The following is a 22,520-nucleotide window of genomic DNA, read 5'->3' on the forward strand; positions in this document are numbered from 1 at the left end:
CATGATTTTATATTTCATATTTTTTTTAAATAAAATATGTTTCATCAATATATAAGTTTGGTTGTATTTAAGTACCGGGTTTTAGAATCCGGTTTTCTAGACGTCAAATTTCATCCCGCAGTTTACATCCGGCTTTGCCTTTACGTTAAAATGTTAGGTATATCATTTAATGACAAAAAATACCAAACAGGCATCTCATATAAACTGCACACAATTGTACTTCATTCACTGAAACGAAATAATTCTAATGATTAACCTCCTCTCTTTCTCATCATGTTAAATAGTCCGACATATCTAACGTTTTCCTGGCCTTTTTAACGATTTTTATATTCTGGCAAGTAAAATATAAAAATCGTACAAAAAAAAATGGAAAACGTTGGATTTTCCAGACTACGGTTTAAAAGTTTATATTCTCGCAAATATTGCATGTCCTGCAGTCATCCTTTCTGACTCCTTAAATATGTCTGCATGTGAGCTGTTGCCAATTGGCTATCAAGCCTAATGTCAGGTGTATGTGTTAACATCTTCCTACGTCATAATAAATGAAACAGTATAAATGAAAACTTTCAATTTCATTGTCGGATATTAGAACATGAACTCTTAAGTCACTTAGTGCTTTATAAGTAACCATTTATTGTTTAAATGGTGTAGTTTTTACCAGCTGCTAAATTGTGTTTATCTCAAATGTCTATGAGGTTATTAATTTTCCAACATTTGCAATCTTTTTAAGACTTATTATTGGAAGTCGTCGGTCCTATGACACATCAAGCGGTGCAGACAAATTGAATACCGCGCTTTAGCGCGGTATAATAAAGTGTCTTGCACCGCTTGGTGTGTCATAGGACCGACGACATCCAAAAAAGAGCATTCAATGCTTATACATGTATTTATATTTTCATACTGATGACAATTTGTATGGAATATTGTGTATCGCCGCTATAAAGCCATTATTTACGCTCTCAGTCAGGGACATGAAACAAACATTGAACATGCTATATTGAATATTGAATATTAACATGCTATTTAGTTAGCTTCCGCGACAAAAATATAGTGCCAGAAAATTTGTAGGGAAAAATCTTTCTTTTTTTTTTTTTTATTAAGGAGTAGATATAATTAAATGATTATATCTCAAAAGTACATATCCAATTGGTTATGTAACATTGAACGTTTCATTTAATCTTGGAAAGATAAATATATCGAAGATACGTTAAGACGTTTGTATTTGTGCTCATGACGCATGAATTAGCAAGGTGTATTCATAGAAAATTTAACATCGCAGATTTCCAATGCAAACATAGGGGAAATATACACTGAATGTAAATATATACACATCGCGTGTAAAGTGCTACATATGTACATAGATTAGTATTTTATCTATCTTAGAACAGAAAGCTGAATGTAAAATATGATCAAAATTTGTTACTATATCGTATATATATCGTATTACATTGTATCAGTAGAGTAAACAAAAATAGATTTAATACTGGTTTGGAAAGGTTATTGCTGCGATTGTTCATTATTAAAGTTTCAATACTATGGCTTCCGTAGACAATTTTAGACGCGAGTTGAATTAAAATATAAACCGATGATTTTTCAGCAAAATACCAGTCCAATATATACAAATATTCTCATATTACTTTTTTGAAAACCTTTATATTACCTTTTATCTGAAAACATAAGAAACATGCCTACTACTCCAATAAAGTATATCTAATGCAGTGTTTGAATGGTGATCAGGAGGGGAGCTCTGACACCGCGCCTTGTTAGTGAAGACCAACATTCCCCATCTCTCCTTTTTATTATTAGGAAATTACATCCGTGAATCTAGAAATTTTTGCATGAACTTAATTTCGAGCAGTTGGGAAAAAATGCATTATCTTATTTGGGGAATTTTGCTTTTGCAAATTACAGCGTACTGAAAATTAAAAACACCGAAAATTAATAGAGATAAAACGTATTTACCACTTCTGTTTGATTATGGAACAACTATAAAATATCGCTACAAGATTTAACAAGGTGTATATTCACCAATATTTTCAGATACCACTGCAAGACTACAGTGTAGACTGAACTAAAATAATAAAACGACAACGATGTTTCTTTAAAGCTTGCATCAACACTGCAATATATAACATCAATAACCTTACTTAAGAGGGAAAGTCATATTAATCAGATATATATATATACATGTATATTCGTCGTCTTAACTTATACGGGGATTTTATTACCAAGGTGAGATATTTAAAACTGCGTTTCTATTGATTTAAAGTACACTTGTGTAAGAGAAAAGTAAAAACAATAGCCAATTTTGAAATTATGATTTTTGCATTTTTAACCGATTGTGCTGCGATATTATACTAATTAAGTAAAAATGTCAATTACATGGAGTTAGTCTTATCGTTAATTTCGACAGTAAGTCAGACAATCTAGGTTTCATTTTCAACATTGGATATCAAAATATATTAGATCAACAACAACATCTACATCACGTGAGGAATTACTGGCACCCTGTCATCTAAATGTGGGACACCATCAAAGGTTGACGAACTTCGTTTATATATTTTTATCCCAATTTGTATTCTGCATAATAACCTTTTTATCCATTGTATCTCTGTCGATGGTCGCATAAAGAATTCTTTTTGATTTTGTATTTCTATACGCAGGCGTGAAGGGCGCAATATATCGGCTTATTAGGTTAAAGTGTAAACGATAATAATAAGGAATTGATACTCTTTCTTTAATTTATTGATATTGTCCTTTAAAAATTGTGATTCTTTAAATTCAATATTTATGCATAACCATTTTTGTTAAGAACAGTATTGATTTTCTTTAGATAAAATTTATGGAATGGTATAATGTGTGAGTACGGATCATTCGAATGGCCATCCTGTTAACAGTACTTTTCCATACACTCTCTCCTGGCTTCTAATCTATACTCACTTTAGAAGGTTTTTAAATTTTAGACTCCTTGAATACATGTATGTCTGTATACGAGCTATTGCCAATAGGCTATCAAGACTAGTGTCTGGTTGTAACGGATTATTTGATTGGCTGGAGCTTTTAACACCTGCCTACATCATATTTAATGCAACAGTGTGTACTAAAACATTCAATTTCCTTGTCGGATGTTAACTCATGATCTCTTCTCCATTACTGATTTTATAAGTAACAATTTATAACTATTAATGGCGTAGTTTTCACCAGCTGCTAATTGTGTTTTTCCTAAATGAGCCAAAATTTAAGGTGTGGTCATAAGTCTACATTTTGCAAATCGAAGAAGAAAAATATCATAAAATACAATTCTTGACCAATTTTGATTTCTTAATAAAATGATCAAACTGCTATTAACTGTTTCAAGTCTATTGTTCTATCAACAAAATAAAAATAAATCGCAAATTTATAAGTATTGCTTAAATATTTATAGAACATATAAGCTGATAATAGAATTGAAAGACACTGAAAATTATTTTGGAACAAGCTTAAAATCAAAAGAAAGAAAAACATGTATTCTTCCATGCTATATCGTTCAATTTTCATATTAATTGATATAATAGTTTTTACGAAAAACCTATGCATAAGCTTGTTTGACCAATATCAGAACGCGGTTTTTTGACGTTATGTAAAATTTGAACTCTTGATCATTGTCGGTTATCTCAAAGACGTGTTTCAGAAAATGAAAGTTTTTGAAAAATTCAAATAACTTTCTTATGGAACGAAATAAATTGAATTTTAATGGTTCAAGTTGTAATAAATGCAGCCTAGTTTGAGATCAGTGGTCGATAAATGTCAAGCGTGGAACTTTTTTAGATCTCAACTGATAAACAGGTTTATGTTTGTAGGCAGGACTCGACAGATGGCGTGAAAATAAATTTCACCACATCATTATATCTGTTTAATATATCAAATACCCAAATAATAGAATGTATAAAGTTACTAGTATTGGGCAGAATCTAATGAACCTGTCTGGAAAAATACATAAACAGTATAGAAAACCCGTTGCAAATACACATTATATACTTACAATATTTTTAAAATAACATGCTATATACTTATGTTAATAAACATGTTGGTTATTTAAGAAATAAACAACGTTATTTAGTTATCATGGCGTTATAAATAGCAATTGTTATGTTGGCATATTCCATGATGCACGTTAGCGCATCATGGAAAATATGCCAGCAGAGCAATTGCTATTTATAACGCTATGTTCACTAAATTATCGTTGTTTATTACTTATATTTGCATTTTACCACTCGAAAATACCTTGTATTGGCCTAGACCTTGACATTTAGCTAAAAATATAAACATGTATCTTTTAAATTCACATAGATTTGTTAACAGAATCAATGATATATTACAACTTTGTTATTATAAGACATGTTTTAATTAAATACATCAATTTTATGGAGTGAGAAAAACACATGATATATCGTATACGTTAGTGGTTTAAGGTAGCTCGCGGGTTTACCTGCTTGTGAGAAAACCTACCTTGAAAATTTGTCCACGTGATCCATAGGTTTCATAGTTTTATTTCTGAAATTTATTTAAGATTCGTCTGCGCGGTAATAATGTTATCGTGTTTCAAATACAGTGTCATTAATAAAATCAAGCAACGCTATTTCAATGAAATATATAGTAAAATGCACATTTTAACCGAGAAACGCATTACAAAACTATGCTCCAAACTTTTAAACGATTCAGACGAAATTAATCATACTCTACACAAAAACAGAGGAGATAATTATGAATCAATTCATAAAAAAATATCAGTATGTGTTCTCGGCCAATTTTTGGCAAAAAAACTTTAAAGATTTAAAAGATTTCTCAAAACCTTATATTTTCATTACGACGTTAGCCTGACGTCATCATTTCCTTACTTCTTAGAACACCAAAATTGAAATGCATTTATTGACAAGACTAGCTGTTTAACACATTTTAGAACATGTTAATGCTTATTAGGCATTATTGTGAATGTTATTTAAAAATGCAATTAATGTAAGGCTGTAAAGATACAGAAAATTGCTATTTTTGTTTTTATGAAACTCTGAGTCAATCAATGCAAAAATAAAATGCCAGGCAACTACTGACATTATAAGTAAGTAATCGAATAAAACAGGTATCTCAAGCCAAAAGAAATTTAAGAATTTAATCGGTAGTACAGATTACGGAAGTTATAATTGTAAAAAAAAGAAGCGAAGTTAATGCATACATTCTATTTTTAAACATGACTTTAAATGGAAGAGTTCTAACGCACACTCATTCTTTATCTTAATAGAACAAAATGTGAAAATGTATGTGACATCTTTAAATTTTCAGCACTTGATATCATAAATCTTTGTATAAACAGTCATAAACCGCATATAAGCTTTTTAAAATATTTTCTTTTATACTTCTAGATATCTCATTTGTCATTTTAAAATAAAATTATGAGTTTACTATGACGGTCAACTCTTTACGTCGATTCTTATTGTGACGTCAGCAAACCCGCGAGCTACGTTAAATCTATAACGTCATGGAAAAGTATTTGACGTCACACCTTTATGACGTCATAGAATACAGACAGAGCAATTGCAATTATAGAAAAATAATTGCAGTTCCTCCGTATGGACTTACAGTGGGAAAGAACAATGGATGTGCAAATATATGCTTATGTTAATTTACATGTTGGATATATACTAATGTTAATTAACATGCTTCATACTAATGTTGATTAACATGCTATATGCTTATGTTAATTAATATTTTCCCCATTAGGTATCGTTTTATTCGAGAGTTTTGTTTACTATATTAGAAATGTTTGCTTGGTTGTCCTACGTCTTATTCTAAAATAATGGTGGTGGCCTTTGCTTAATTCGTAACGCATGGCAAATGTTTAACACAGCACTTAAGCGGCCACTTTTCTGTTCTTAGCTTAGACGTTTTTGAAAGATAAGATTTTATAATAAGAATTAATAATTTGGTTAATAGGGTGTGACAAAAGAATGAACTTTTGTCGTACATTTTACTACGTCATGCTTCATATAAATGGCGAATATGATGAGCTTACTTGACAATAGCGTTGTTTTTTTTTTTATGGTTCTTTCATTAAAAGACGTTTAAAGCAGCACAATCGCGTTACACTGATTTTTAAAAAGATATAGGGAGATTCAACTGTAAACCGTCAATGCAGTATATATCATTTCTGAATTTCTGTCAGATGAATTTAATACGTTTAGAATTATTTATAATGGTAATTAAATAAAGAAAATGTGAACAACGTGCCTTTAGAAATATACTTTTATATATAAACAGTATGTTTTCAACTCTGAAAAATCTTTGTAAACACAAAAATAATTTACTCTGTATCACGGATGACAGGTAGTAACTACAAAACACTAAAGCATGCAAGTATATCTGTGAAAGACATGCTTAAGTATTCTTAGGAAAGCTTTTGGTATTTTAGTCTTTAGAAAAAATGCAAAATATATCCAAAAGTCATTAGACATGGTACAATTATATAAATCTACGTGAATCTGAAAACAGTACCCTCCTGGACTATAGCAGAACGTTCAAAAGAGGTATATTATATTCCACAACAGTAACGTTGTGGTAATACAGCAAATAAGATATATAATACGAAGTTTTTTCAAGTATTAGAAATAAGACTGAAAAAGCATTTGACGTACAAGGTAGTCATATTGTTCGAACTAACAATGTAATGAAGTAATTCTAAACATTAACTTTGATGTAACAAAATATCATCACTTTGGATGACTTTATGTTTTCAATTTTGTTACTGAAATCCACGCAATGATTGAATGATCGGGTAAAATGTCAGTTCTACAAAAATTGAATAAATTGCATACGTTGGTCCCAAATTTTCCTATTGTAATGAAAAAAACGACAATAACAAACTGTCAACCATCACAAAAATCCATAAAACGAAATACAAATTCAAAGCAGAGCAACGCGGACCTCTAATAAGATAAAGGTAGGATCAGGAGGAGTGAGCATCGTCACATCGGCCGTCGGCTCAATGTCATATAGACATACCTCGCCTTGTAGTAAGCTTTTACTTATCATAGTTCTCTCTATTAAAAAAATGTTTTTCAAACAATGTAATGAACACAAAATGGTTATTATTTTTTTTAACCAATTCCTCTATCACAATATTGATTTCTTGTGTACTGTAATGTAGCCATATAACTTTTAAATTCATGGTTTTGGAATATAGATAGGAGAAAAAACCTTTCGTACAATTTGTGAAAAAAGATTCTTGTTTATCTACGAAAATATTATTAGTATATAAATCCATGACGCAAAATTACCCTTTTTATCATTTTTTTATTTGCCGATTTTTCGAATAAAAAAGTTTTATGAATAATTTATGCAATATTTTATGGGTTTACATCAAATACAAATTTCAAAGGTGAGGGGACTTTCAGCAACATCAATTCTATTGTATACAAGGTCTGGCTGTCATCTCGACCTCTGTTATCGGTAGTAATCATTTAACCAGTCATCCACCTTCAGAAGCAGTGACTCTCCCTACGAGTAAGTTAATTTTGTCTTTTTAAGAATCATCTAGAAACAATTTAGTTAATAAAAGAGATACTAGTTTGGACTTTGGAAGCTCTCTCCATCCTTGGTCAACGATTGACTGATTCAGAAAAAATCAGATATTATCGATTGTCATTAACGCAAAAGGAACTACTAAATGCTTTTATTTTCTTATTGATATTTGCAAGCGCTCTAGAGCGCTAGCAACTACGTTAGTCTGATTCAATGGAATACGAATGCTGGACTCCATAGTAGGGGATTCTGGTAATACTGTACTACTACAGATAAACCGTACCATTTGAATTTCGTTTTATCATCTTCCTATGAAATTTTGTGTTGTATTGTTAATGTCAAAAGTAACTGAAGCTTATGTCTTAAAATGCAAAGTTATTTACAATAGTATGATAAATAGCTAGCTTTATCATAAATATAAATATGTGCCTTAATGATGATTAAGGCACAGTCAATGAGCTATGGCATTGCCGATGTAAAGCCCACTCTAGATTCTAAATTGAGACCCCACTCCAGCACAATTCCAGTACACCACTGTGCCTTCTTATTTAATTAGTCGATTCAGAAATATAAACCAATACTTTAGAAATCATCTTCTGTGTTTTATGGTGGCTACAATGCTAGCTCACCAATCTTTTGAAAAGATAAGCTTGTCTGATACCAAAAAAAGTAATAGTATACTTTTCAGAGGATCTCGTATCTATAGAAATCATAATCAACCGTTTAAGTGATACTCATGTCTGCGGTCAGATTGTGTTTATTCAATACGTTAGAATGAATGTTGTGAAATCACCATATAACGACCCGAAATGATAAATAAGCTACTTTGACCAGTTTTAATAATATTAAAAACTAATGAGCAATTTACTTTTTAAAAGTTACATTGGTCACATATTATGCCGGTTGCCAATTACACAACGCAAACCAGTAATGATGACTTTGTCAATCTCGCATACGAAGATAAAATTAGCACTGATACAGATGACGTCACAATAGAGTTCGAGGGAATGGGCCGACTTCCGATTCCTGAGAGGGCATCCAATAGTCAGTGTCACTTTGAAAATGAAAAGACTGTTACCAGAATGGATTTTAAAACTTCAGCAACCCAGTAAGTTATGTTTTATTTTTCTATTTACTTATCAAGAAAAATTTCTTGTAAAAGTTTTTAATGGAATGGTATCACTAGTGTTTCTCCTTGTCTCAAACAAAACAAAAACTGTTATAAACCATGATGCGGGTTTTTTTCCGCTGGTTGCTATTTTTGCTACAGTTTACGGACATAATCGACTTTTTTGTATCATTCTTTTAGTCATCAAAGAAAAAAAAATATTATAGATTCCTAATTAAATGCGAGGAATTAAAATCTGCATAAAATTGCAAGAAGCCCACTCGCCGAATTTTAAATCTCGCATATATTTTCTAATTGTTGAAATTAGTATGAAAGTTTCGTGTTTGGATTTTTATATTCTCGGGATTTGATACAAAACGGAGAATCGCGGAATTTTGTAGTCGCGTTAAACAAGGATTTTACAATATATGTACTTTAATTTGGAATCACAACACAACATACATGTATTACAATGTAACAAAATTACCCAAATTATTAAATACAGTATTGAATATTTCACTAAATATATTCCATTATTTCCTCTTCAACAAACCTCTAGTACTTATAGATTACCGATCAAATTATTGTTGTTTATGTATACTGTATGAATTTTTTTTTAAAACAGACGCTTTAATTACATGTGTAATTGATGTTTGGGAAACTGCAAAAAAAAAAAAATAAAATAAAAATAAATAAATAATAATGAATTTTGTCTACGTTAATTATTTTATGATTGTTTACTTTATTTGGTTTCTGTCAAAAATTTGTTGAATATATATATTCCTTAATTTTTTTTTTGACCAGGACTTCTTTTTACGATTTTTTTAACGCTCCAACTGAGATAAGGTAAGTAGACACCTACTTGTTATCAATTATCATGAGTTATATTAAATTACAGTTAAGGAAACACACCCAGTAGAATAAAAAGAATCCCTGTAAGCACGCGTATTCACGAAATGCACTTGTTATTGGCATATATTCATATATCTGACGTGTATTAATCAACTTTGTAACAAATATTACCAACATTTGCTTTAACATATCTAACATCAAAAAGAGCTAATTTTAAGTGTAGAAAGTGGATTCGAAACAAAAATATGTTAGTGTAAAAAGAGACATAGTCACAATTTTGGTCAAAACGTATTTTTCCGTTTTTTATGTTTACATGTAGAATGCTTCTGTAAGGCATTTCTAATAGTCAACGAAAACTTTGTCAGTTGTCGTTAAAAGAGAGGTACAGAGCTCACAGTTCTTTTTCATGTAAACAAAGCTTATGTCATAGTTTTGTTTACGTTTTGAATGTTGAAGTAAAAACTCCAGTTTTAAACCTTAAATGATTGTGATATTGGCTAAGAACTACTAGTATTTATTGATGCACTAGCATTAACAAACATACAGTTCTTTTCTCCATTGTTTTATTTACGCTTATTAACATTAACATTACAATGTGATCTCAAACAATCCCTGACTGGACTAGCGCTTTTGTTTATTTGACATTATGAACTGAGCAAGAAGATTGTATATATCTTTATTGCTATCTGAAGGGTGGGTTGTAAATATTTTTCAAAGAAATTCTATTTATAAAAATTGGAAAAAATGTTTTACCTTAAAGGAAGCAAAGCGCAGTAATTTTAAAGAAAACACGCCCACTTTGATTCGAACACCATCTCAACCAAGAGGTACTGTATACAGCCCCCCGCCTCCCACGATGAGCTACTCTTTGAAATATTTTGACAATTATGAATAAAGTTTCAAGTTTTTGTGAAAACAATGAATTTGGGCCTATTATGGGTCTAGACACCACTTAAATAAATCAATAATAAAATGAAAACTAAGTACTTGAAGGATTGAGTCAAGACCCATTCTACCAAACATTTGCAATTTATCAAATAATTGGCTAATATTTAAGCATAAAACGTCGTATGGTTCAATTTGGAAACCTATATCTCTTGTGATTACAGGTTGAAAGCACGTTATTGACAATCATCTTTAAATAAATTGTATAAACAATGTATACAAGCAGAAATGAATATTTTAGCAACATTTAATAAAGTTCTTTTTTTTTTTTAGCAACATTTGATAAAGTTCTTTTTTATTGATCCAAATGACGTATATCTAGCGCCTGTACGCCACTGTTCAAGGTTTTGGTTGATCATTAGAATTGCTTTAGCAGTATGAACAATAAAAATAGAAAAGTAAAAGTTGACAAAAATCGTGACCACGCCCCTTTAACATTTTGAAGCGACGAAGACACCAAATGGCTGGCCTGGATGGAGATTCAGTTTAAGAAGATCGCTGGAAGCAAGGGACTCATAGAGTTAGAAGATTTCAAGAGTGCTTTAGGCGTGAAAAAGGTTTACTGCTTTCTAAAAAAAATGAAGACCCAACAACAATTTAGAAGAACGAAATCAAAAGATCAAACTTTCCATTATTCTTGAAGCCGATTTATAATCATATGTTATACATTAAGCCCTTTCACAATTGGCGCACGAGCAGAGGCGACCAAATATTCGTGCGACCGAAAAAAATTAGATATGAATCGTTAATTGTTGCCGAAATAATCGCATATGAAAAAAAGTATTCGTACGAATTTCGCACGATGTAAGCGAGCGTTGTGCGATGTAAACGCATTGAATCTTGCGATATATCTTGCGTCTATATGCGACTGTTGTACAATGAAAGCAACTGTTGAAAGATAATAAGATAGGAACGCGCGATAACCTAGGTGATCGGAGATTGAACGTGCGCCAATGTGATTGGACGTGCGATTATGCGTTCCATGGTACGAATGATCGTGCGAGTCAGAGGGGGGTATATACGCCGCCCATATTCAGTAGACATAGTTGAAAGCGAGAAAAATACAGATTTGCAGCAGCATTTATTATTAGACCCTATACTTCAATATGATTATTCTATTATATCTGATTGGCCTAGAAAGTCACTTGACAGGGCGATGTCATAAGAATGAAAAAGCCGATATGCGCATACGATGTAGATAAAAATGATCAAATCAAAAATATTTAATCATTATGATTCTCTTTAAATCTCAGAACCAACTTAACTGTGATTTGTGAAAGAAAAGCGAGACAGTTACATGGAAAATCAAACAATCACGACGTTAATGTTGCGACTGTTGAAAAGTCAAACATTATTATAAATCAACGTATTTTGTGTAATCATATATTGCTTGGTATAATAAAACGTTTAGTGCATTAATGTTCAGGTAATATGAAGATTTATTCTCCAGAAAACACAATTTTTTGGGCGAAGCCCTCGCGATCGGGAAATATAATTTTTCTTGAGGAAATAAATCTTTATACATGTATTTCCCTCACCATCATGCAAAAAATGTATATTGTAAATTTTGTTCTTAAAAAAAGAATATGTGAAACAGGGTATATATATACTAGTAGCAAAGCATGGCATATTGAGGCTGATAATTCGTGCAATGATAGTAAAACGTTGCAAGATTACATGAGACACGTTGAGCAACAGTCTCACGGTCGCAAAACAGACGCATAAACACCAGACTTAAGATCTTTAAAAATCGTATAACACTCTTACGAGTACACAAAACGTTGTAAAACGTTCGTACTAATATTCGTGCGTTGCACTGCAATAATTTGGATCGCGTTAGGTCTCGTCTGAATAGTGTGCATGTCCACTATTCAGAGGAGACTTTATGCGACAAGTAAAACGTATGCAACGAATGCGAGAGATCGTGCAACGTAAGCGAGGGCTTGTGCAACGTTTGCGAGAGCTCGGGCGAAGCTCAAAAATTTCGATCGCAAAGTGGTGTAAAGTGGTCGTGCGCCGATTGTGAAAGGGGCTTTAAGGAGATAACTAGACTCGTAATTATCGAACAAACTTTGTCAATGGATAAAACAATTTCTATATAAAGAACGTTTCAATTGAATTAGATTATATGTTATATGGAAGATTGCTACATGTTCATTGGGGGAAATAACCTTATCACTTTAAAGGAATTCACAACTGAAGATTCCTTATTTCACTCGAGTACTTAATTCTGCGATTCATTACTTTAACATCAAATTGCAAGAATATAAATGGCGAAAGCCAAACTTTTATCATAGTTTCGTTAAGTTAATATCTGTCCGAAAAATAAATGGAAAGTTAAAATCCACCAAATGTACTTCTTGTGATTTTGCGTGGATACCAATATTTAGCGTTTAATAAGGAATATACCAAAATGATTTCCCTGCATTTATTTACATAGGGAAAAAACATGTTTACTTTTGTTTTAGTCCTTTTTTGCCGAGCGTTTCTTTTCGCTATTTGACACGGACAAAAGTGGAAGTATTGAATGCAGCGAACTAATCGATGGTCTCCGGATGTTAACAAAAGGCACACCTGCGCAGAAACTTAAGTTCCTGTTCAACGTTTATGATATTGATGGTTCGTATGAAAATACAATACATGTATTGTATTTGCAACATTAGAAAAACTCGTCTGTTCGCATCATTATTTTAGGTTACCACTTAATTTAATTACTAGTACATTATATTTATGACTTTGCAACTTTTTTGTTAACGATTGATGAATAATAACTGATTCTTATATTAACACCTTGTCCATAAAATGATTAACTAGATAAATTCGTTAATACGTAGGTTCTGACGCCATTGATCGGAATGAATTGAAAATAGTTCTCCAGTCTTGTATGGAAGAAAGTTCCCTGTCATTCGGAGACAACGACCTGAACAAACTGACAGAAGTTTTGTTTAATGCCGCGGACAACGACAATAATGGAATCATCACATTCCAGGAACTCAAAGCACAAATCGAACAGCATCCAGGAGTCATGGAAAACCTCACCCTCAGGTACATATGTAGAAATACGAAGCTACCCATAACTAATGCTCACAAGATGTTTAATACAACTCTGTTTACACATACTACGAAAGTAGACAGAGGCGTGTTTACATTAAAATCATTTAATGCACAGAATAATTATATCATACATTATCATTTTTTATGCTGTATATGTTTGATCGTCTTATGTTAGTGCTGCCAACTGGTTGAAACCGCCCGGAGACAGTAAAGGGTTCAGAATGAGATGGACGAAATCATTCACATTGAAATACATCGTCAACAATTTACGGAAGGTGTTGTTTCTAGCTTTGTACATTACAATCAACATCATACTGACTGTATACACAGTCTACAGATACAGGGACTCTAACGGATTTGTGATAGGCAAGTACCATTGTTTTGGGTAGTATGCCCATAAAAGGCCAGGAGTCAATGACTCTAAATATCAACAAGTTTGTGTTATGAATTATTCAAATTGGTTCCTTGTAACATTTAGCATCATTTATTGTCTGTTTTATCTTTAGTTGCTCGTGTCGGGGGAATGAATCTTAATTTCAACTGTTCCTTCATACTCGTATTTCTTCTTCGGAATTGCATCACCTACCTACGTGCCACATTCCTGGCAAATTACCTCCCCTTGGACCAGCATATTGATTTCCACAAACTGGTTGGGAGATTGATTCTTTTCTATGCAATTCTCCACAGTGTTGCTCATATTGGGAATGCTCGTACGTAAAAAAAGTTCTCAATTTTTCTGTTAATTGGTTTAAAACTCCTTGTCTTGGATTACCTGAAATTGATTTATAAGCTTATTATCATAACTGTGATAAACCAATCATATATTTAATCACATTTAAAGTAACCAACCGCAACCCATGTAATATAAAAACATGTATAACGATAAACGAAAATTGTATCGAGGAAAACGGTTTCTATAGTTTACATAGAGCATTCGATGCCACAAAGCAACCTGACGTCAGTGGATATTTTGTTCACGACCAAGGCAGGAATTGGATGGGTGGGTGCGTCCGCCTACATCACAGGATGGCCCATCCTCCTTATACTGATCACAATGTTTATCTGCTCCCTTCCCTTTGTGAGGAGAGGGGGGTACTTTGAGGTAAGTCGTACATGACCCAACAGGTCATTGCACGCAGGAACACGCAATTGTTATGTACAAAAATAATAACAATATCAGTCGCTATTTAATGTATGCTGTTGGTAATGCAAAATATACCGCTTCATGTTTCTGGTAGATTCAAATAAACGAAGACATATTTTCGTTTTTATGTTTATCACTAACATAACGAATGTATTATGATAGCAGAAAATCAAATATTGCTGAATTCAAGGAAATACTTATGATTGATTTACATATCAAAATATATCAACTGTGATCCGAATTTATAAGGTATTCAACTTCATTGAGAGAATGTAATTAGTATAAAGCAATCTTGATCGACTTAAAAGTATACGAACAAGCTGATCTTTAAAAAAAGATATTGAAGCAAGCGCTAGCATTCGATCGATTCTGTCTCTTCTGTATGCACCTGTACATATATTTGATGGAAAACAATCTTTACAAAAATGTTACTTTTCAGGTATCTTACTCCTCACGTTTTGATTTTATTGCGCAGATGATCATTATAGATGAATTTTGAATGATTTCATTTATTTTATCGTCACAAAAAGATCATTCTTTCATAATTACCCAACATTCATAGAGAAAATCCATTTGAATTAATAGACAAGTTTTGGGGAAACTATTTTTTCGTGCGGAAGGTTTCTTTTTAGACGAAATGACAGAAACAAGCCATATTATGAATTTGCAATATACTATTCTTATTATTATATTTTATTCATTATTCACATTTTTAACATTTGATATGTTTGTAACACATTCTTTAGGTTCTGTATGTCATGTACAAAATCAAAGCTTGATAGAGGGATAGAAAAACATGCAAATATATAGAAAATGTCTGAAGTGTTAAATCCAAACTTTACGAGAATTTTACCTTTGAAGATATTTATCTAAAATTTGACATCACTGACCCCCAAATGTTTTATTACGTCAAAATAATATAGAAAACATATTTAAGCAAACTGAATTAATCTGATAAAATTCTTGATATTCAAATAGTTTTCATTTCAAATCAAACTGTAGCTATAATACAAAATTGTCTATTTTAAGTGCAGAAAGGTCAGACAAAAATATATGCAGCTTTGTACATTTTTTTCGTAATTCCTCTATTCGGTGTAACCATTGTGCATAATTAAAAACAATATTTAAAGAAATAAGTTTGCTTAATCAAAAATACTGACAACAAATCCTAATTAGGCTGAAATTGCATTTTAGGTACAAAAAGGTCAAATTGAATTGTACATAAATCAGAGGGATGAACACTGACCCCTCATTATCTTTGTATTTTTTAAGTATGTCTTGTCTATAGATTCTTAAGAAATTCTTGATACAAGAACATTGAGGAGTGAGGTACCTTAGAATCTAAAATATAATTTATTGAAAGTACTTACATTGAGTTTTTAATATAAAGTGGGTTAATTACCTATTTCTTCCCTAGTTTATAGTTCAAAGTTTAAGCTTCTTATTCCTTAGTAAAAGTGGCATATTTCTTGACGTACAATTAACACATGTAGCAAGTCTTACAAATATAAAACTGTTGCCCTTCTGCTCATTTTATTACAGACAATTTTTTCTATTGTACATTATACGTTTTAAAAAGTTCTAAGTATTTTATTGAATACATATGTTGTACACCTCCTTATTCTATAACTGTATTAGAATTATAGGTTTTAAATATTTCAAGTCCTTTATTGGACTCATGTTTTGTATACTAGATTTTTGTTGGATACACATGCTGTATCTACTAAGTCTTATATTGGACACATATGGTATATATACTAGGTCTTCTATTGGATACATTTGCTGTATATATTAAGACTTATAATGGACACAATTGTTGTAAATACTAGGTCTTTTATTGGACACATTTGCTATATAAACTAAGTATTTTTTTGAACACATTTGTTGTATATATTATATCTTTAATTGAACACATTTGTTATACATACTAGGTTTTTTAATGGATACATTTGTAATATATACTTAAGAAATAAAGAACGAGTTTTCGTGAATGTTGCAGAATAACCTCCGAGGTCGAGAAATGTTGTTTTGAAATATAAAAGCCGAGGCGCTAGCCGAGGCTTTTATATTTCAAACAACATTTCTAGGCCGAGGAGGTTATCCTGCAACATTCACGAAAACAAGAACTTTATTTCTATTCTACTAACAGCCCAGTATTTCTACAAATCGTTTCTCCTATAGAGAGACGATCTAGGTCATTTTGACGGCTGTTCCGTGTAACCCCAATGGTTTTGTTATTAATGTTTACATGTGTATCGACCAAAGGAATCACATGCAGACGACAGACTTTTCTTAGGATTTTAATTCTCTTCATTTATTTATAAAATATATTTGAATCACATTCCTTATATTTTAATGGCAATTTAATACGATTATTACTACTACACGTTATATATTTTATGTAAAAACACGCAGTGAGAAAATGTGCTAGGGAGGTCTTAGGAACAGCCGAATTGATCGCTTAAAATAAAAATTTGAGGCAATACACATTGTTTTGACTGGAACTAACACGTGCAATTGACATGGTTTTAAAACTTTTTACGGTTTGAAGTTGTACTTCCATGATTAGTGCGAGACAAATAGGTATTTCTCATCTGATAATTTACTGATGACGTTCGTGGTATATTGGAGAATAATGTCCGCGGCATCTCTTTGATCTCGGCAATAACTGTAGTAGAATAAGTCTTACATTGGACACATTTGTTGTTTATACTAGATCGTTTATTGGACACATTTGTTATGCATACTAGGTTTTTTATTGGACACATTTGTAATATATACAATGTACTAAGTCTTACATTGGACACATTTGTTGTATATACTAGATCGTTTATTGGACACATTTGTTATACATACTAGGTCTTTTATTGGACACACATGCTGTATATACCCTTTTGGATCCTCCTTATTCTTCACGGACCAATATTCTGGATGTTCTTTATTGGACCCGGCCTGATATTTGTTGTAGAGAAGATATCAAGGTCCAAGCTGTTTAAGAAAGCGAAATACGGTGGCACGCACATATCGGAAGTCAACCTTCTGCCGTCAGGGGTTAGTTTACCCTATTATGATAGAAATAATGAAATATAAGAATTGACCAAGACTCTCATTTAACAGAAAATAAGAAGGTTAAGTTACAAAAGTTTAAGCTGAAACCTTTTTTGCCAAAGAAGCGCAAAAACAAAAGCTAAAATACTGTTTCCAGATACTTTTTTTTAAGTAAAAAAGGTAAAACATATTGGCAAGAGTTTTTATATTAAACATACATTAATAAAAAGTCAAAAAATGAATATTGAAACGAACACCTTTTAGATTGTGGGTTGGTTATTTTGATTAATATTATCATGCAGGATATTGATAAATAGCAGTTAAAGTAACAACTACTTTTTTTTACCTTCTTATAATTTACTTTAATAATCTGGAGAGAAAAATCAGAGATGTTGACACATATTTTAAAAATAAAATTTCATGTTCAAATATTTTGTAGACTTTGTTAGCCTGATAATCGTTTTTAAACAAATTATTGACTTATTTTCAAGGTATGTCACTTAATAATAACAAGACCTGACAGCTTCAGATACCAACCTGGGGATTACATTTTTATCCAGATTCCAGTAATTGCTGCACACGAATGGCATCCGTTTACTATCAGTAGTGCACCGGAAATTAAAGGTGACCTGTACCAATTTTTTTTTTTCAAATATAGATTACATACTAAAAACACTGGAAGGCATTACATCGAAATAATTTGCCTTACAAAACATTTTGTGTTTTCAGCTTATCTAAACAAACTTATTTACACTCTATGTAGGAGTAATATGTTCCGTTTAAAAAACTACCACCCCCCCCCCCCAAAAAAAAAACCCTCACAACAAAAAAAAAACACACCAAAAAACGAACGGTAAAAAACACATAAAAATGGCACAGTGTAGACAGATTTGGTAATGCTTTTTAAAATTTGATTCTTCTTAGATAGTCTTTGGCTTCACGTGCGATCGGCAGGGAACTGGACTAGGAAGTTGTACAAATATTTCTCCGAGCTGGACCCGATAAATGAGGGTAAACCGGAGGTAGTTCTACAGAAGAGACGATTGACGCTCTCTCCATCACTGCTCAACTTTAAAGGCGAGAAACTCGATTGTCCAATTACTTGATCTGTGTATATTAGATATTAATTAATAAACATGTTTTATATTCTTACATTCTATTAATTGTAGCATCTGGCCATTCGTCTGGAAGACGAGGAACTCAATATTTAGAAAAAAGTCAGGTACTTCTTTTAACGTAGTTGATAAGTCAACAGAAATGTATATAATTTTGTTGACAATTTTTGTAAATAATAGTACAGATAATTCATGAGATCTAAGTGTAATTAGAGTTGATTAGCAGTTTTATCTTACCCACAGAAACAGCTTGCGCACGAAAAGAGGGTCGCTCAGAAGAATAAGAAAGTTCAAGTCGAGGTTGATATTTAAAATGATATACTTCTTGCTCAAGGGTTGTGATTCATATATATATAAACCATTTATCTTAAGTTTGTAATACTGATTATTAAATATACAGTGTTACATTGACGGACCGTACGGGACGGCCACCAGAGAGATCTTTGACACAGAGCACGCGGTTCTGATAGCAGCGGGAATAGGCGTCACACCAATGGCGTCTATACTCCAGAGCGCCATGTACAGGTACAAGGCGTCAATGAGCACCTGTCCCCGATGTCAGCACAGCTTCTATGGCCCGGTCTCTGACCAGGCTATGGCTCTGAAAAAGGTATATCAACATGCAAATTCCTGACTTAAATACATAATCCTTTTGTATAATGAAAAAGGTGATTAAAAAAAAAAAGAAATTAGCATGCATCAGACGATAAATATAAGTTAATTATCTCTACAAAAGTTGTTACATGGATTTAATTGTAGGTGGATTTTATCTGGATAAATCGAGAACAGAAATCATTCGAATGGTTCCTAGGGCTACTGAATCACATTGAAATGGAGCTGTGTAACGAGATCAAAACCACGGAGAAGATGATAGAGATGCACATGTTCATGACGGCAGCCCAGGATAAGACGGATATGAAGGGTGTGGGTCTACAGATCGCTCTGGACCTGATTCACAAGAGAGACAATCGGGATTTGATCACAGGTCTTCAGACGAGGACACAGGCGGGGCGGCCAAACTGGGAGAAGGTATTACCTACGTAACTGATAACAAACAACAGTGGATGCTCTTAATAAATGTATTTATGTATATTACACTGGGTTCCTATAATTAATTGATACTTCAAACTTATGAGTAGGATATGACAACGGGTTATTTGATTGAAACCGATACTTGAATAGTATGAATGGAATCAGTTTTAAATATGACTGATATCATTTAACATAATACATTGCTCTGAATATAAGTATATATGAATTATTTTTCTTCTTCAGATTTTTGATAGAATTTCTAAAGAGAAGAGAGGCAAAGTAAAAATATTCTTTTGTGGTTCACCTCAGCTTGGAAAAACTATCAAAAAGATGTGCATGCGCTATCGTTTTAACTTTTCTAAAGAAAATTTCTGAGGAATAGACACACTGCTTACATATTAACTTATTCCCACATGACATCGCTATGCAGATAATGTGTAAAGGTTTAAGTGATACTTAATCGCCAAGTATCTTTTCATCTTTCACATTTATGAAGACATTGATATTTATTGTATTCCCTATTTAGTATGTATAAGTCGTATTTGTATTTCAGTCTCTCATAATATATCAGCAAGATTTATCTGTTTCCTTTTGTGACGCGTTTCGTTATACGTTATAGGCAAACCTCCTGTGTTTTCGAACTATTAATTATTTCAAGCCTAAATCTAATGCATCGTTCTCAGTAAATACTTAAAAATATGTATTTTTGGATCGTTTATGGCATATATATTATCATATATGTAAATATAAACCAAAATGCACTTGTCTTCGACAAAATAAAAAACAATATACTTGTATTAAATATATGTATGTTTTGTCTTGTTGTTTGAGGTGGCTAAATAAACCTTAAAATAGTATCTCAAGCAGCAGAAACTTAATAATGAAAGATAGCATGACGCATGCATTAGAGGTATATAATAGCCGAAAAAATGTGCAATTTTGAATACATATACGCCATGATTGTATAAAATTCAATTCAGTAACTATGAACAAACGCCCAAAGTGTGTATAGTATATACTTAAACCACTGAGTTTTGATGATGTTCAACCAAATCGATTGATTGTGACCGGTCAGCAGCGGATGCGCAATCCTCCATGGAACCTGATCCCACCTCTATTTTTTAAGAGGTCCGTGTTCACTGTGTTCCTGTTTTGTAATTTTCTTTTGACTTTTGCATTTAAACACTGTTCGTTATCACCACACATTCCCGTGTGGGTATTGGTATTTAACGTAACGAAACGGAATGTTTTAAACTTTTTAGAATATGACAAATAATATAAGAACCACTCGCCATTTCTTTATTTCTATATTCTTTGGGATAGACGATGCAAGCTAACAAACCATTTCTTCAATTCAACCATCTTGCGAATGTGCTGATCATTTCAGCGTTTGTGTTCTTGTATTGTTTACACGTCAACTTTTATTCCATTTATGATACATAACTTGTTATTTTGACGGGAGATCTTACTAGAAGGTTGATCAACTTAGCAAAAACATTATGTATAGGCATGTATAAAATAGAGTTTTTAAAATATCTAAGCACATTTGCATTAAAAAGGTTTAAAATTTATTCCCTACCTTACTTCTGAAACAAGTTCTGATTCCGTTCCGTTCTGCAAAATACCAATACCCGTGTGGATATTAGTATTTAACGGAACGGACGGAATATTTAAAAACATTCAAAATATGAATAATATCATAACATGAACAGCATTTATTCGATTGAAAACAAATTATTTCTTTTTTATGGGAGTTTACGGGAGAATTACTGAGTCTGTTAATCAAGCTAGCAGACCACGTTTACATCAAGAAGAATTTTAAATTATACCAAACGAATTTGGAGAGATAACATCATTTAAAAAATAATTAATAGCCATATTTATAATACATTGAAATTAATGATGATTTATGATGTTATCAGAAAATTTTCTTTCATTTCGTTCCGTTCCGCAAAATACCAATATCCGTGTTTATTTGGTATTTAACAAAATGGAAAGGGATCTTTCAAACTCATTTTAGCTTACCTAAACCGACGATTCTAGTGAGTTTTACTCATCACCCATTGTCCGTCGTCCGTCTATCCGTGTGTAAACTTCTCACAATTTTACTTCTCCAAAACCACTAGGCAAAATTTAATTAAACTTTGTAAAAAGCATAGGAAGGGAATAGAATTTAATTTTTTTTTTTTAAAGGGAGATACATGTACACGTAATTGCGAAACATTGAGTATAGAGTGTGTGACTTTAAAATTTTCTCCACAAGAATCATTGCATCAGAAGTGCCAATATTTACACAAAAACTTGTTTTCATACTGTAAATTCTAAACTGTGAAATTCGTGACCCCCAGACCAAAACTAGGGTCCCAGGCGGGGTTCAAAGTTTAACAAAGAAATACGTAGGAAAATGTTTGAACGTCTTCTTCTCAAAAACCACTGCATTAGATATCCAAATTTTTACCCAAAAAATAAAGTTCAACATAGGGATACATAGGAAAAATGTTTTTAAAATCTTTTTCTTAATTACCACTGCACCAGAAATGCCAAAAATTACACAAAAACGTGTAGTTTATATAGTGGAAATTCTAAATTGTAAACATTGTGACCCCAAGGACAAAAACTTGGGCCCCAGGCGGAGTTTAAAGTTTCACATATAAGAATGATGTTTAAAATT

At 32.1% G+C, this 22,520-nt stretch overlaps 1 protein-coding gene across 1 annotated transcript; it reads left to right on the forward strand.

Annotated features, from left to right (window-relative positions):
• Window positions 1-8,447: 8,447 nt before the first annotated feature.
• Window positions 8,448-20,616, forward strand: LOC105320992 (NADPH oxidase 5). The gene is made up of 15 exons (XM_066083439.1): window positions 8,448-8,659; window positions 10,902-11,013; window positions 12,925-13,075; window positions 13,291-13,501; window positions 13,686-13,876; window positions 14,017-14,220; window positions 14,431-14,612; window positions 17,514-17,705; window positions 18,194-18,326; window positions 18,627-18,779; window positions 18,872-18,924; window positions 19,061-19,117; window positions 19,218-19,427; window positions 19,577-19,846; window positions 20,093-20,616. The coding sequence occupies exons 1-15, from the start codon at window positions 8,448-8,450 to the stop codon at window positions 20,222-20,224; spliced, it is 2,463 nt and encodes an 820-aa protein (XP_065939511.1). The 3' UTR covers window positions 20,225-20,616.
• Window positions 20,617-22,520: the final 1,904 nt, after the last annotated feature.

Source organism: Magallana gigas, chromosome 4 (genome assembly GCF_963853765.1).
Source record: "Magallana gigas chromosome 4, xbMagGiga1.1, whole genome shotgun sequence".
Classification (NCBI taxonomy): Eukaryota; Metazoa; Mollusca; class Bivalvia; order Ostreida; family Ostreidae; genus Magallana; species Magallana gigas.

Excerpts from the sequence above, each read along its gene's own strand:
- LOC105320992 (XM_066083439.1), top strand. The coding sequence starts at position 8,448 with ATGCCGGTTGCCAATTACACAACGCAAACCAGTAATGATGACTTTGTC. Across the intron at positions 14,221-14,430 it reads TGCTCATATTGGGAATGCTC|TTTACATAGAGCATTCGATG; the intron begins GTACGTAAAAAA and ends CGGTTTCTATAG. Across the intron at positions 19,428-19,576 it reads AGGCTATGGCTCTGAAAAAG|GTGGATTTTATCTGGATAAA; the intron begins GTATATCAACAT and ends ATTTAATTGTAG.